Here is a 14257-nt window from a genome sequence, read left to right on the forward strand (position 1 = left end):
TCCTGGGTTGGGTTCAATCCCTAGTACCAAAAAAAAAAGAAAAAGAAAAAGAAAAAGAAGAAAGAATTGAGAAAGAAGCCCTGTCCTTGAGGACAAGAGACCCAAGTCTTCATCTCAGCCTTGGGTCTGAGGGACGGAGGGCTTCAGTTTTGCTTTGTTTTCAAAACAAAAGTTTTGTGTGACAGCCCAGAGAAAGTTTATGTGCTCTCTCTGGGGCTGTTCCAGTTAGGGAGCTTATAGGGTGCTACAGTTTGAATCTTGAATGTTCCCAAAAGGCCCATATGTTGAAGGGTTGGTCTCCAACCCATGGCACTACTGGGAGGTGGCAGCACCTTTGGGGTGGGGCCTGGAAGAGGGGAGTTAAGTCACTGGGAACATGCCCTTTAAGTGGATATTGGGATCCCGCCCCCTTCCTATCTCTTGCTTCCCAGCTGCCATGAAGTGAGCAGTACTCCTACGCTCCCATCATGATGTACTGTGCCCAAAACAACAGGACCAAGGGACCATGGGCTGAAACTCCTGAAACTATGAGCCAAAATCTTTCCTTTACTGATTATCTCAGGCATTTTGTCAAATAATGGAAAGGTAACTTGCATGGGAGGCCTCTGAGTGACCCAAACATTTACTTCTTCAAACATTTACCCACTGATTTCATTCAGTCAGTCAATTGCTCACTGAAGACTTGTTCCAGGGTCTTCTACTGTTTGTAGTATGCCTCTGCATCAAGATGCTAGAGATTCAGAGAGACGTCAAAAGCAGAGGTTCAAAGAAGAGAGGGAGCAGCAAACACAAATTATCCCATCAGACTAGGCACATGGATATGTATACTGAAGAGAAATTAGATGTGTGGGAGCCCAGACGAGGTCAAAATTAGTTCAGATATAGGAAGAGTTTTCAAGACAGTGACCTTGAAGGGAAAGGAAGAGAAATGCTGCCCAGGGACCAGCCTGTGAGCTCTAGCTCAGCGTGATTGGGTTCTGTGGGGGAATTGCCTCTTCTTGGCTTTATATTTCTCACTTGGTCTTCCATAAAACTATGATTCTTTAGTCCTGCCTCTCCAGGGGTGCCTGAGTGATCTTTCTAAGAGTGACTTCTGTTGCCCAAGATCAAACTCAAGTTCTTCAGCTAGGTAGTCAGATTCTTTTCCACTGACACTGGTTTCTTCCAGCTTCTTGTCTGTTACTGTCCCACGCAGCCTTTGTTTCAGCCACATCAAACAATGCTGATGCCTTGTCCCCTGCTGTGTGCCTTTGCTTATATTGTTCCTTCTGCCTGGAATACACTTTCTCCCTTAGGAAGCCTTCCTGGAAAACAGGCCGCAGTTAGAACTTCTCTTATGTGCTTTCATGGTACTTTATATGTTATTTCAATTATTACACTTAGCGCTTTATACTGAAAGGATCTGTGAACTCCTTTCAGCAGGAATTCTATTTACATCATTTCTTAAAATGGAGAAGGCTGGCCCCTTGGTAAAGGTCTCATAACTAAGCAAGGAAATGAATGGAAGAAAGAGCTCTGCTGAAAGGAAGAGGATAGATTTAATTTAATTAAGTATTACACAATGCATTAGACCCATTAGGTGGCAAAAGGAAGAGGAAGCAAAATGGATTGGGGTAGGTTTGGTTTTTTGGTCCTGCAAACTAAATGATTTCAATACTGTTTTGATTTGTTTTCTGTTACTGTAACAAAATAACTGAATCTGGCTAATTTATAAAGAACAGAAGTTTATTTGGCAAATAGTTTTGGAGGCTGGGAAATCTAAAAGCATGGCACCAGCTTCTGCTTGGCACCTGGTAAGGGCCTTCTTGTGCATCATAACATGGCAGAGCATAGCAACATGGCAAAGTAAAAATGTGCTACCGTGGGTCTCTCTTCTTATAAAGTCACTAACACCATCATGGGGGCCCAACTCTCATTCGCTCATGTAATCCGAATTACCTCCCAGAGACCCTACCTCCAAACACCAAGTATGAATTTGGGGATTGTTTCCAACGCATGAACTTTTGGAGGACACAAACTATAGCAAATGCCCAATATGGTGTTGATAAGCTGTTGAAACACCAGCCATCCCTGAGCCAAACAGATTCAAATGCCTGCTGTTTGTCAAACCCTAACCGTCCTTTAAGACTTTTGGGACACCTACTCTGACCTGGTCCACCAGCCCCTGAAGAGTCAGTCACTCTCTTTTTACCATCTGATCTTCAATCTCCATCTATCATTTCATGGATAATTGCATTTGGCCAAAATGCAATAACCAAAGTTCTCTAAAATTGGATACCTGTTTCTCTGGGGATATATATACTCCCATATAAATATTATGATAATTTACTTCTAAGTGGTTTAAGCTAGTTTTATGTTAAAACACTTATATTATGAAATATTCAAATCCAAATAATGTAAAAAATTTTAGAATAAGACATATAAAACTAATGACAGGTAATATTTATTGAACACTTACTATGTCCAAAACACTTCACAACCTTTTCTTGAATGCTTTGCAAGTAGTAGGCTATTTGATTTCTCCCCATGTCCCTAGGGGTGGGAGTTCCAGATCTTGTAGTGTGTTGCTTGTGGTATGCCTGAGATGGGTTGTGTACTTGAGGCCTGCATTTCCAGCAGCCACAGTCAGCCTGTGCAGATCACTCAGTAAAAGCTTGTAGAGAGAATTAATCCTTCAGTTTCTGCTCCACTGTGAAATCTGACTCTCAACTATTTTTTCTTTGGCTCCCACTGCCCCTGGGCTTCCCTCCAATCCAGCACTGAGCAACTGGAGTATCACTTCGTTTACTTATTGGACCCTCAGACAAGGAGTGGGCAGCTCCTGGTAGGATCTAGGTTTGATTTCCCAGCACCTAGCAAAAAGCTTGATACAGAGAAGCCCTCAGTGGACATTTGTTGGGTGTCAGTTACTATTCAGAAGTGACCCCACAAAGGAGGAAGAAGTAAGTCTGTGTACTCTCTAGGTCCGTTTTCTGAACTTATACAGTGGGCTGAATGATGGCACCCCCTGTTCTAACCCCTGGGACCTGTGAATATGACCTTATTTGGAAAAGGGTATTTGCCAATATAATTCAACTAAGGATCTCAAGATGAGATCTGGATTATCTGAGTGGGCTCTAAATCCAATAACAAGTGTCTTTATAATAGAAAGAAGGCACAGGAGGAAGAAAGGGCCATGTGAAGATGAGGAGAGATTATGTAGACACAAGTCAAGGAATTCTTGGAGCCACTGATAGAAGAGCAAGGTTCTTCCTTAGAACCTCTGAGAAAGCGCCTTGACACCTTGATTTTGGACTTTTGGTCTCCAGAACTGTGTTTTAAGCTATCTCGTTTGTGGTAATGTGATTTGGTGGCTTTAGGAAATAAATACAGCTTAGAAACAGAAATGTATTTTCTGTGAAATCCCACCACATCTTGGCAACACAAGAGTTGAACTAAGTAAGGTTTGGGATTTCCCAACTACTTTCTTCTCAACAAACATATGACTGTTGGGGTCTTTAGCCCCCTTGCTCTTCTCAACCAGCGACAAGGGAAGGGATCACTCCTCAACAAGGCCAGACAGGGAAAGGTAAGGCCGACTGACCACCTGCACCCAGCCCTCTGGGTGGAGGACAATCAGATGTGTCAGGGAGACCAGTCACAGCAGGAACTCTTTATTGAGGAAGTCATGCAGCTTTTATGTAGGGTGAAGGCTAGGCGGGAACCAATCAGCTTAAAGGTCAGCAAGGCGGGGTTCAAGCAGGCGAGAGTCCCATAGGACTACATGGCAAGCACAAGCTGATCACATTGGTGGAACTGTTGTCAACCAGTCCCTGATGGTGGTCTGATTTATGGTTATTAACTTTTGAAACCGCCTTTGAGGACTTGATCTTGCTCACCTTCCAGGAAGTAAGGAGTCAGCCTGAGTTAGTTAACGTGTCATTAGTCCCAACACCTGACCACACACTTCTAGGCTCCTGCCATGAGTAAACCAACTGTTCAATGTTTCAGAATAGAAGACAGTGTGACATCTGTGTGATCCAGCTCTGAGATCAGATCCAAGGTGCTTTTCGGAAAGATAGTATGCTTGCCTTTTCTTAATTTTTATTTTTATGGTTCTGGGGATTGAACCCAGGGGCTCCCACATTTTTAGCTTGTACTGTACCACTGGGCTACACCCTTAGCCCATAGGGGGGAAAACATCCCACAAAACTTAAATGCATCTATTATATGTCAGGTCCTACAGGGGCACTTGACACACATTGCTTACTTAATCCTCACAGCAACCCTATTACTATTTTACAGATGGGAGAACTAAAACTGAGAGTGGGAAACTGGCTTTTCTAGAGACAGAGCCTGGCAGAGCCAAGATTCCCAAAATGCCTGATTCCTGTTGTGTCTGACTCTAAAGCACTATGTTCTTTTTGCTACATCAGTCCAGGTGGTGTAGAAATTCAGTCTGGGGGTAGAAGGCAGATCAGTATCCTGCAGAATGACTCAGTGCTATTTATTTTAGAAGCAATTGCTTATAGACACTATCATTATGATCAAACAAGTCTTGGTGGAAGAGGAGGCATTTCAGCTGTTTGTTCACATGGAAAAAATATTTCCTTATTCTCTCTCTGACACGGAGTCCAGGGATGAATAAGGCAGGCAATGTCTTTCTGCTTGAGGAATTCAATGTGTGCATGTGTTGGAGAGAGGGCACAGGATTGAGGGTGGCTATATGTACTATGTGTTACACACCTATTAAAGGACAATGCAGCTGGGCGCGGTGGCACAAGCTTGTAATCTCAGTGGATCTGTAGACTGAGGCAGGACGATGGTCAGCTCAAAGCCAGTCTCAGCAACTTGGCGAGGCCCTGTCCTAAAACAAAAAATAAAAAGGCCTGGGGATGTGGCTCAGTGGTTACCTCACCAAACAAGCAAACAAAACCAAATCCCCAAACAATGCAAGAGAATAACCAGAACTATGGTACAGGAAAGGTTCCTAACTCAGGGTCCCAGCAGAAATTTGATGCATAAGCTAGCTTTAGGGAGAGAAAAGTAGCAAAGGGTTTCCAGGGACAAAAAAGTAACCCATCCGCAGAGATGAAACAGCGTTCTGGGCAGGCACACCTTTTGGAGTGGAGTTCGAGGAGGGGCGTGGACTTGAGGGTTGAGTTGGCGGTGCCCGACAGGACTCTGGTTTCATGCATCCTGAGTGGTGGTTTCCTGCTAAACTACAAAGCATTCCTTTTTCGTCTTCGTAAATTGATTATAACACCCCAGCCAAAGACTCCTTAAGGAACCTGCAATGGCTGACTACCAGTAGGGACTCAGCTCCCGAGAAGTGTGTCCCCGCCCTCGACCGGAGGCCTGTTGCCGTGACAACTAGGTCAGGGCGGAAGTGTTTCCGAAGACTGATTCTCACTAATCAGGTGACGCTCCAGCCTTCTGCACGTGACACCGGAGCCCAGGCGCGCGTTCTACCTAATCAAGACCCCGCCCCTCTTCCTTTACTGACAATTGGCAGCCATCTAGAGCAATGGCCTTTGCAGCACCACCAGGACGCTCCGCCCCTTACTAGTGAAAGAACCAATTAGACTGGGACAAAATGAAGCGACGCCCCAAATTTCATCCCGGCTTGACAGACGCAATTGAGGCCATCCTCGAGTGCCTCCGCCCCCAGCCCATTCCCGGCCAGCGATGGACTGGTCTGTTACCCAATAGCACGTCCCTTGGCTGCCGTTGGGTCCCGCCTCTGTATGAACGGAACCAATGGGTGAGCCAGGTTTCAGCCCGGTGGAGGGGGTTGCACTGCGGTAATATGGCTCTTCCCTAGCCAGCGGCGGCAGCCAGCGCGGGGGACTGAGCAGTCTTCCCTCTTGGGTGGCGGGTTTGTAGGTAGCAGGGGCTCGGCGGGTCGTGGCGACAAGGCGGCGGCGGATGCGGGAGGAGCGTCCGCCCCGCCGCTTGGCGGCCGCTGGGTCGAGATGAGCGCCTCAGCGTCGGTCGGGGGCCCGGTCCCGCCGCCGCCCCCGGGCCCGGCCGCTGCGCTGCCGCCCGGTTCTGCCGCGCGGGCCCTACATGTGGAGCTGCCATCTCAGCAGGTAAGCTCATCGACTCGTGGCGCTCAGCAGGGATCGGGAGAGGTCGCGTGGAGACCCGGTGGCTCCGCTGACGGCGTTATCCAGGAGACTCTGGGAAGGGGCCGGGAGAGCTCGCCGGACTGAGGAGGGCTGTCAGGAGGTTTTGAGGGGAGGGGTCCGGCGATGGCCGAATCTCTGGGAGATCGTGTGCCTCTGAAAAAATCCCATTACCGGAGATGAGCTAGTGAGGAGACCGCGGAGAGCCAGACAAACTCCCGGGGGACAGTCGGGCCCCTCTCGCCCAGTAGGGAGTGGGGGATTCCTTGCTCAGACCCTACCCTCATTCCTTTTGGGAACGCACCGGGAGAAGCCCTGTGCCCCAGGAGAAGCAGCGAAAGCGCTTTCCCTTTCAGTCCCCACCGGGAGAAACCAGTTGGTGCTCTGCTGCTGGAACAGCAAGTAGTTAGGGTTTCTAGCACTTACTCTCGTTTCTCTGTGCTACGAAGTACTCTCCTCCGTCTCTCTAGAGAAATGTGTTTGGAACTTGGAGTTTTCCCTAATTCTCAGACCCCCCAAGGAATGCTTCTTAGTAATGAGAACTCTTTGCCACTTCATTCCCTCCAGTGAGTATCTGGATGGAAGGCTGAATGTTTATATTCATGTTTTCTCCCATCCTCTAGTAAGGGCTCGAGGGCTTCTCCATCCACATTGTTGGGGGATAAGAAAGGGAACAATGAATTTGGGTTTCTGACCAAATTCTGGTGACATCCACAAATCTATAGAGTATTTTTCCTCCTGTTTTCCTTCCTCTGTCCTCCTAAGGGAGTCTTTGCAAAAATCTTAGCGTTAACGAGAGTTAAAGTGCCTCTCACCTTCCCTTTAGTCCTCCTTCCAAGAAGAGGACCAAAAGAAACTGTCATTTAAGAGTTTACCATGCTGCGTTTGTGCAATGTGCTCAGCGGTCATTAGGCATGAATCCTCATAACTCTGTGAGATAGCTGTTTCTATTATTCCCATCTTGTAGTTAGAGAAACTGCGGCTTGTCCAAAGCCTTCCTGTTAGTAAACGCAAAAGATTGATACGATGTGAGAGAAACCAGAGTATAAGTCTTGCTGTTAGTGAGTGGTGGAGCTGGGTTTCAGAATCCAGTGTGTGACTTTGTAGTCCCTGCACCGCATTGTTTGCTGGAAGCTCCAGCCACCTTCACTTCACTATTTTCACATATGATAGAGCAAGTTCCTCCATACCCTTTCTATAACTTTTCATCTCTGCTAGGGAGCATTAGGAAGGATTCATAAAGAGGAAAGCAGCAGTTGTGGGGAAAGGATGAGATTGGAATGAATCTTAATGTAGGAAAGCAGGGGACTAAAAGGAAGAGAAAAGTTGGAGATAATAGTCACAGTGGTGGCCATTGAGTAGGAAAGTAGAATTGTTTGTAGAAGCAAAGCTGAGGTATGAGAGGATTTAAAAGAACCGGGTAGCATCTGCCCTGGTTTTGTGGTGGTGTCGGGCAGGGAATTTGTGGAGGATCTTAGGAGTTTGAGGGTAGTGAGGTTTGCATTGTATTATGAGGTCTTGGGAGAGGGTACAAATGTGGTGGGGGAGATAAGACTCTGGATTGAACTTGAACATGAATTTTTTTTGTGTGTGAGAGAGTGAGGTGGAGTGAGGGTGGATATTGGGAGAGACAATGGTGGGTACTTTTGGAAACAGCCTGGAGAAATCCTGAGAGTTGGAACCAAGAAGGGTTTAATTTGGGGGAGATTTGAGAATTTGTGGGATTAGGAAAGAGAAACATCATTTATTTCGTAGAGCCTGTTCTCTGATAACAGTTCACAGTTTAACACTAGGAGAAATAATTCTGTTCATGGAATAAATTCAACTGCATTTGTTAGTGTTTGTCAAAGTTTTGAATTGGTGCCAAAGGATATATAGTGGCTTGAGTGTGCAGCTGAATGCTGTATGAGTGCTGAGTATGCTATTTACAGCATTCTGGGGGTGTCATCCTTTTTGAATTCTTGGAAGGCAGCCTATATAACAAAACACTTTTACTTTTGTAGTTAATATTAATTTAGCTTTCTGGATCAAAATGTTCATCTTTTTAGGGTATAAATACATACTATTAAAAATAAACATTTTGTTGATGTGTTATCTGAAATGAGTCAAGTGCACAGATTATTAGTATACAGCTTGATGAATTGTCACAAAGTGAGCACGGTTATATAACTACTACCCAGATTAAGAAATGCAGAATTATGAACATTCCAGAAGTTGTTCTTGTGTTCTCTCCCTTTCCTTTCTCTCCAAAGGAACCACTTTGATTTCTAACATAAGAAATCAGTTTTTGCCTGTCCCAGAATTTGTGTGTAATTTTAAAAGTTTAGATAAATTGAAGAGTCAGGTATTTCCTTTAAAACAACACTTTGAAAATTGTGCATGTCAATACATCCCATGCTAACTGACTGGGTGTCCATATTTCTAAACAAATAAATAAACCTTATTGATTTAGAACTTCTGTGATAATTTCAAAGTAGATTTCAGTGGTCCTCCAGCCTACGTGAAGGTTGTTTCTCAGACTTGACACCATCAACATTTTGGAGCAGGGCAGAGGATATAAGATGTTTACCTACATCTTGGACTCTGTCCATAAGACTAGCAGTACCTCCCCAATCCTGACAATAAAAAAATGTGTTGACTTATGGCTACATGTCCTGTAGGGGGGCAAAAGTATCTCTGGATAAGAACTGCTGTTCTAAGGCATATTTTTATTTTATGCTTATTTATTCCAACTTTATTAAGTCCCTTTGATTCTAAAAGTGACTTTAATGTTGAAAATATTAATTTAGTATATAACATGAATTCCAAAAATATTAGACTTCTCTTTCCTCATCTGCCTACAAGAGATTTGTTTTTATCCACAAAACTATACCTAAGACCTAATTTATTTTAATTCACTTATCTTAAAAAAGTCACTGTGTAACTCCTGGATTTTTGTCTTACATGTCTGAGTACTAGCTGTAATGCAAATCAACTTCTCTATTGGGTCAAGTGGGACTACTACTTAATCTTTGTTTCCCTTTGCTTCTGTGTGATCTTACTTTAACTGTAATTTAAGCATGAAGTAGTCATACATTTGTAGACTCTTCTTGCTCTTTAATTTTTGGTTGAGGTTTGTAATTAACAGGTGAATGAATATAGGCTCATCTGTAGAATAATTCCCTTTACACCCTAGATTTAGGAATCTTGGGATAAAAACTTGTGTTTTGTGGTAGAGGCATTTGGTATGTTCTTAAAAGTTTAATTGAGAGAATTTCTTTCCTCCCCAAAGGCTTCCTCTCTAGGGTATTACTTAACTACATTTCTCAGATACTCAGTATCTCAGGAGGCTTTTTAGTGATTATTTAGTGACCCTTTTTGAAGGTCACATGTTCCTTTAAGATTCAGTAAAGGGCCGGGGATATAGCTCAGTTGATAGAGTGCTTGCCTTATAAGCACCAAGGCCCTGGGTTCAATCCCCAGCACCGCCAAAAAAAAAGAAAAAAAAAAAAAAAGCTAGAAGATTCAGTAAAAGCTTTGTACTCTTTTCTTAGGAAATGTATTTACATACATACATGAACACACAATTTTGCATGCAGTTTTGGTTCCCTTGAAGTATAAATGGAAGACATCAGATTAAGTATTCCTAAATTGGTTTAATCCCTTCCTTTTAACAAGTTTTAAAATTCTGCAAGTATTCTTTTTCTTGGACAGTTTTCCATATCAGTATATATGCATCTGTCACATTTTCCATGATTTTTTTTAAACTAACGCCCTATTGATAGACTTTTGGACCATTTCCAGCTTTTCTCTATTACATCGTTGCAGTGAATAACCATATACAGAGATCTTTGTGGTCAAAGGATGGATGTGTGTGTGTGTGTGTGTGTGTGTGTGTGTGTATGAAATATGGGTATATACACAAGCATTGTTATTTTAAACTTGAGAAGATATTGGCTAAATGTTTCTGGAAAAGAATGTGCCTATTTACACTCCTACGATCAAATTATTTAAAGGGCCACATTTTTCTTTTATTAAATTAGTTTTATTGAGATACAATTCGCTAATCACAAAGTTCACCCGTTGAATTGTAAAATTGAACACTTTTTAGTATATTCACAGAGCTGTAAAATCATAATCACAATGCATTTTAGAACATTTTCATCATCCCCAAAGAAACCCATATCAACTAGCAGTTACAGCCCATTCAAGGGGCCACATTTTTGCCGACTTTGGGCATTATAAATTTTCTCATCATTTTCCAACCTGATTACATATATACAGATTACATATATACACATACATAGTAATACACATCTCTATTTTTGCTATTTAAAATTTCAGTTCTTTAACTATTAGTTATGTTTGACAGCTTCATTCATTGTATAACAGCATGTTAAGTACATAATCTCATTTATCTTGTCCATCCCTGTGAATCTGAATGTCTTTGCATATGTTTATTTAGCATTTTCGTATGTTGCAAATTGTTCATGTCCTTAGTATTAATTTTTCTAATTGTTTGCTCATATTTTTCTTTGATTTGAAGAGTATTCTTTTCTTGTCCTTTTTCTCAAAGGAGGTGGGTTAGTGTTATTAGTCTTTATGAACCTTGAAATTTTTTTTTGTTGTTGTTGTAAATGGATAGAATGCCTTTATTTTACTTGTTTATTTTCATGTGGTGCTAAGGAGTGAACCCAGTTCCTCACACATGCTAGGCAAGCACCCTGCCACTGAACCACAACCCCAGCCCTGAACCTTGAATTTTTAAAATCAGACTTTTTTTGCTATGCTGGGAATTGAACCCAGGGCCTTGTGCTTGTGAGGCAAGCACCCTCCCAACTGAGCCATATCCCCAGCCCCAGACTTTTTTTAAAAACAGTTTGAGATCTACAGAAAAATTGAGAAGATAGTATGGCAAGTTCACATGTACCTTACACCCAATTTCCCCTATTCTTAACATCTTCCATTAATATGGTACTTTTGTTATAATTAATGAACCAATATTGATATGTTATTAACAAGTTCATAGTTTATTCAGGTTTCCTTATTTTAAAAATTTATGATAAGATCTACATATAACTACAATTTGCCATCTTCATATATATATATATATATATATATATTTTTTTTTTTTTTTTTTTTAATTTTTTGCAGTACTGGGAATTGAACCCAGGGTCTCATATATGCTTGGTAAGCACTGAGTTTTATCCCAAGTCCTTTTATTTTTTTATTTTTTATTTTTTTTTGCAGTGCTGAGGATTGAACCCAGGGCCTTGTGCTTACAAGGCAAGCACGCTACCAACTGAGCTATATCTCCAGCCCCCAAGTCCTTTTATTTTTAATTTTTGAAACAGGTTCTCATTAAGTTGCCAAGACTGGTTTCCAACTTTGATCCTTCTGCCTCAGCCTCCTGAGTAGCTGGGATTACAGGTGTGCACCACCATGCCTGGCTTGCCATTTTAATAATTTTAAGTGTATAATTCAGTGGCATTAAGAACATATGCAGTGCAATACATCCATCACTACTGTCTCTAGAACTTTTCTTATTGTTCCAAACAGAAACTGTATACCCCATAAACTACTCCCCATTCTCCCTTCCCATCAGCCTTTGGTAAACTGTTCTACTTTATTTTTCTGTGAATTTGACTCTTCTAGGTTCCTTAAATAAGTGGAATCTTTTTTTTTTTTTTTTTTTTTTGGGTACAGGGAATTGAACCTAGGGGCGCTTAACCACTTAGCCACATCCCAGACCTTTTTATTTTTTATTTTGGGATGGATCTTGCTAAGTTGCTGAGGGTCTCACTAGGGTGTTGAGGCAGACCTTGAACATGTGATCCTCCTGAGTTGCTGGAATTATAGGTATGCACCACTGTACTTGGCTGATATTTTTTTTCTTAGACTAGTGTTGTGGGTTTTTAGGAGCAAGGCCTCAGAGATAAAGTGCTATTTTCATTTTATCAATTGTATATACTATTAACATGATTTATCACTTTGATATTAACATTTGTCATCATCAGCTGAGGTAATGTATGATAGTAAAAACTGTTTTCTTCTATTATACCCTTGACACAACCTCTGACACCAGACAGACGTGTGGGTTTTGTTCCCCATAGCCCAAGCCTTTCTCCAGTGGACACCAATGGGGTGTCCCATAATTCAGTTCAGTTCTTACTATCTTCTTAGAGTTAGCATCATATTCCATAAGTTAAAGACTCAGTGCCCCACTCAGTGCCCCAGTCTCAAGTCTGGGCTTCCAGAACTTCTGAGGAACTGGCTGTAAATTGAGGCTTCCCCTGGTCCCCTCCTGCATTTTCAACATTTGCTAGAGTGGCTCAGAACTTGGGAAAGTACGTTACTTCAGTTCACTGGCTTATCAAAAGTATTACAAAGGATATGTAGCAACAGGCAGATGGAAGACACATAGGGAACAGCATGGGGAAGTGAGCCAGAGCTGCTGCGCCCTCCCACCCTTCATGTGTTCAGCAACCTTAAAGTTCTGAGATTTTTTTTTTTTATATAAAGGTTTTTATCACATAGGCACAGTGGATTATTTCCTCAGTCTCCAGCCTGTCTCCTTCCTGGTGGGAGTGGGGCTAAAGTTCCATACTTCTTTTGAGTAATACCTAGTCTTTCTGGTGATCCATAATGATCCAGGAGCCTACAAAGAGTCACCTTATCTGGACAAAGATGGTCCTATCATCCAGGAAATGCCAAGGTGGTCTGTGTTAGGAACCAGGGTCAACCACCAAATATTAGTAGAACATATTTTCCTAGCACCTCTGTTGCTTAGGAAATAAGAAGGGTTTTAGGAATTCTGTGCTAGGGACTGGTGATGAAGACCAAAGTATATGTTTCTTATAAATCACAGTACTATAAGTAGTGTGTGTCTGGTTGCTCTGCTCATTGCACCTTTCCGCTCCCTGCTATGATCTGGAAGGAAGTCGCTGTGTAGCCTACATTTAAGAAGTGGAAATTTATTTATTTATGCTCCCCATCTTTTTTTTTTAATCCTGGGGATTGAACCCAAAGGTGTTTTACTGTTGAGCTACATCAGTAGTCTTTTTTTTTATTTTGAGACAGGGTCTCACTAAGTTATTGAGGGGCTCATGGAGTTGCTGAGGCTGGCCTGAATTTGTGATCCTCCTGCACCAGTCTCCTGAATTGCTGGGATTACAGGAGTGCACTACTTTGCCTAGTTGTTGCCCCTCCTTGAACAGAGTATCTGCGTGGGAGATTTATACTTTCTTTTTTCAGATAAGGAATCTTAGGTCTAGGTAACTTTATGAAAGTCAAAAGAGCACACAGGGACTACAGTCTAGGTCTCATATTCCCCTTTGCTGTAGGTAGCTACTCTTTGTATGGTTCTGGTGAAAAGTTTTGCTGCCTCAGGTTTGGGACCAGAGTGCTTTATATTTTATTTCCCACAGCATCTACATCTAGCTCTGTGCTGATTATGGCACATTTGTATCATTTATTTTGAGGTACCGGGGATTGAACTCAGGGGCACTTGATCACTGAACCACATCTCCAGCCCTATTTTGTATTTGATTTAGAGACAGGGTCTCCTTGAGTTGCTTAGCACCTCACTTTTACTGAGGCTGGCTTTGAACTTGCGATACTCCTCTCTCATTCTGCCGAGCAGCTGGGATTACAGGCGTGCGCCACTGCACCCAGCTATTTTTATTTTTCAAAAAGTTGGTTTTTTTTTTTTGAAACATATGGGTTTTCTCTTAAAGGACTTTATAGCCTAAAGAGAAAGAAAAGATTAGATTGAATGGGATTAAAACACATACAGGAACAAAATAATGGAAGCACAAAAGCAGATATAAAGCTTAATTTAGCTGTACATGACATATATTTTCCCTTTATATGTTTGTATTTATTTAGGTTTCTTAAAGTTACCTATCTGTTTTTTGTTCTTTAAAACTGTTATATTGGTAAGGCCACTGAAGGCAGAGAGGAATCTGTATCTTATTGGGAACACATGTCCCATGTAGCACAGTACCATGCCATGTACAGTTTATTCCTTCCACAAATGTTTATCAAGCCCCTTATGACACACACACACAAAAATGCAAAATGCAGTATATAGTTGTGTGTCTGTAAAATGAAATGACAACAGTTTTTGAGCAGCTTAAACTTTTGTGAATACAACTATGAGGAAACTTTAG

At 42.1% G+C, this 14257-nt stretch overlaps 1 protein-coding gene across 2 annotated transcripts in view; it reads left to right on the forward strand.

Annotated features, from left to right (window-relative positions):
- The first annotated feature begins 5774 nt into the window (after positions 1-5774).
- The window catches only part of Uvrag (UV radiation resistance associated), a 324556-nt gene continuing 316073 nt past the window's right edge, over positions 5775-14257 (forward strand). For both annotated transcript variants that reach the window (XM_047516341.1, XM_047516342.1), the window contains exon 1: positions 5775-6071. In XM_047516341.1, the coding sequence (XP_047372297.1) occupies positions 5955-6071 (117 nt within the window). In that variant the 5' untranslated portion in view covers positions 5775-5954. The remainder of the gene's footprint in view (positions 6072-14257) is intronic.

The sequence above is a fragment of the Sciurus carolinensis genome, chromosome 11, assembly GCF_902686445.1.
Source record: "Sciurus carolinensis chromosome 11, mSciCar1.2, whole genome shotgun sequence".
NCBI classification, from domain to species: Eukaryota; Metazoa; Chordata; class Mammalia; order Rodentia; family Sciuridae; genus Sciurus; species Sciurus carolinensis.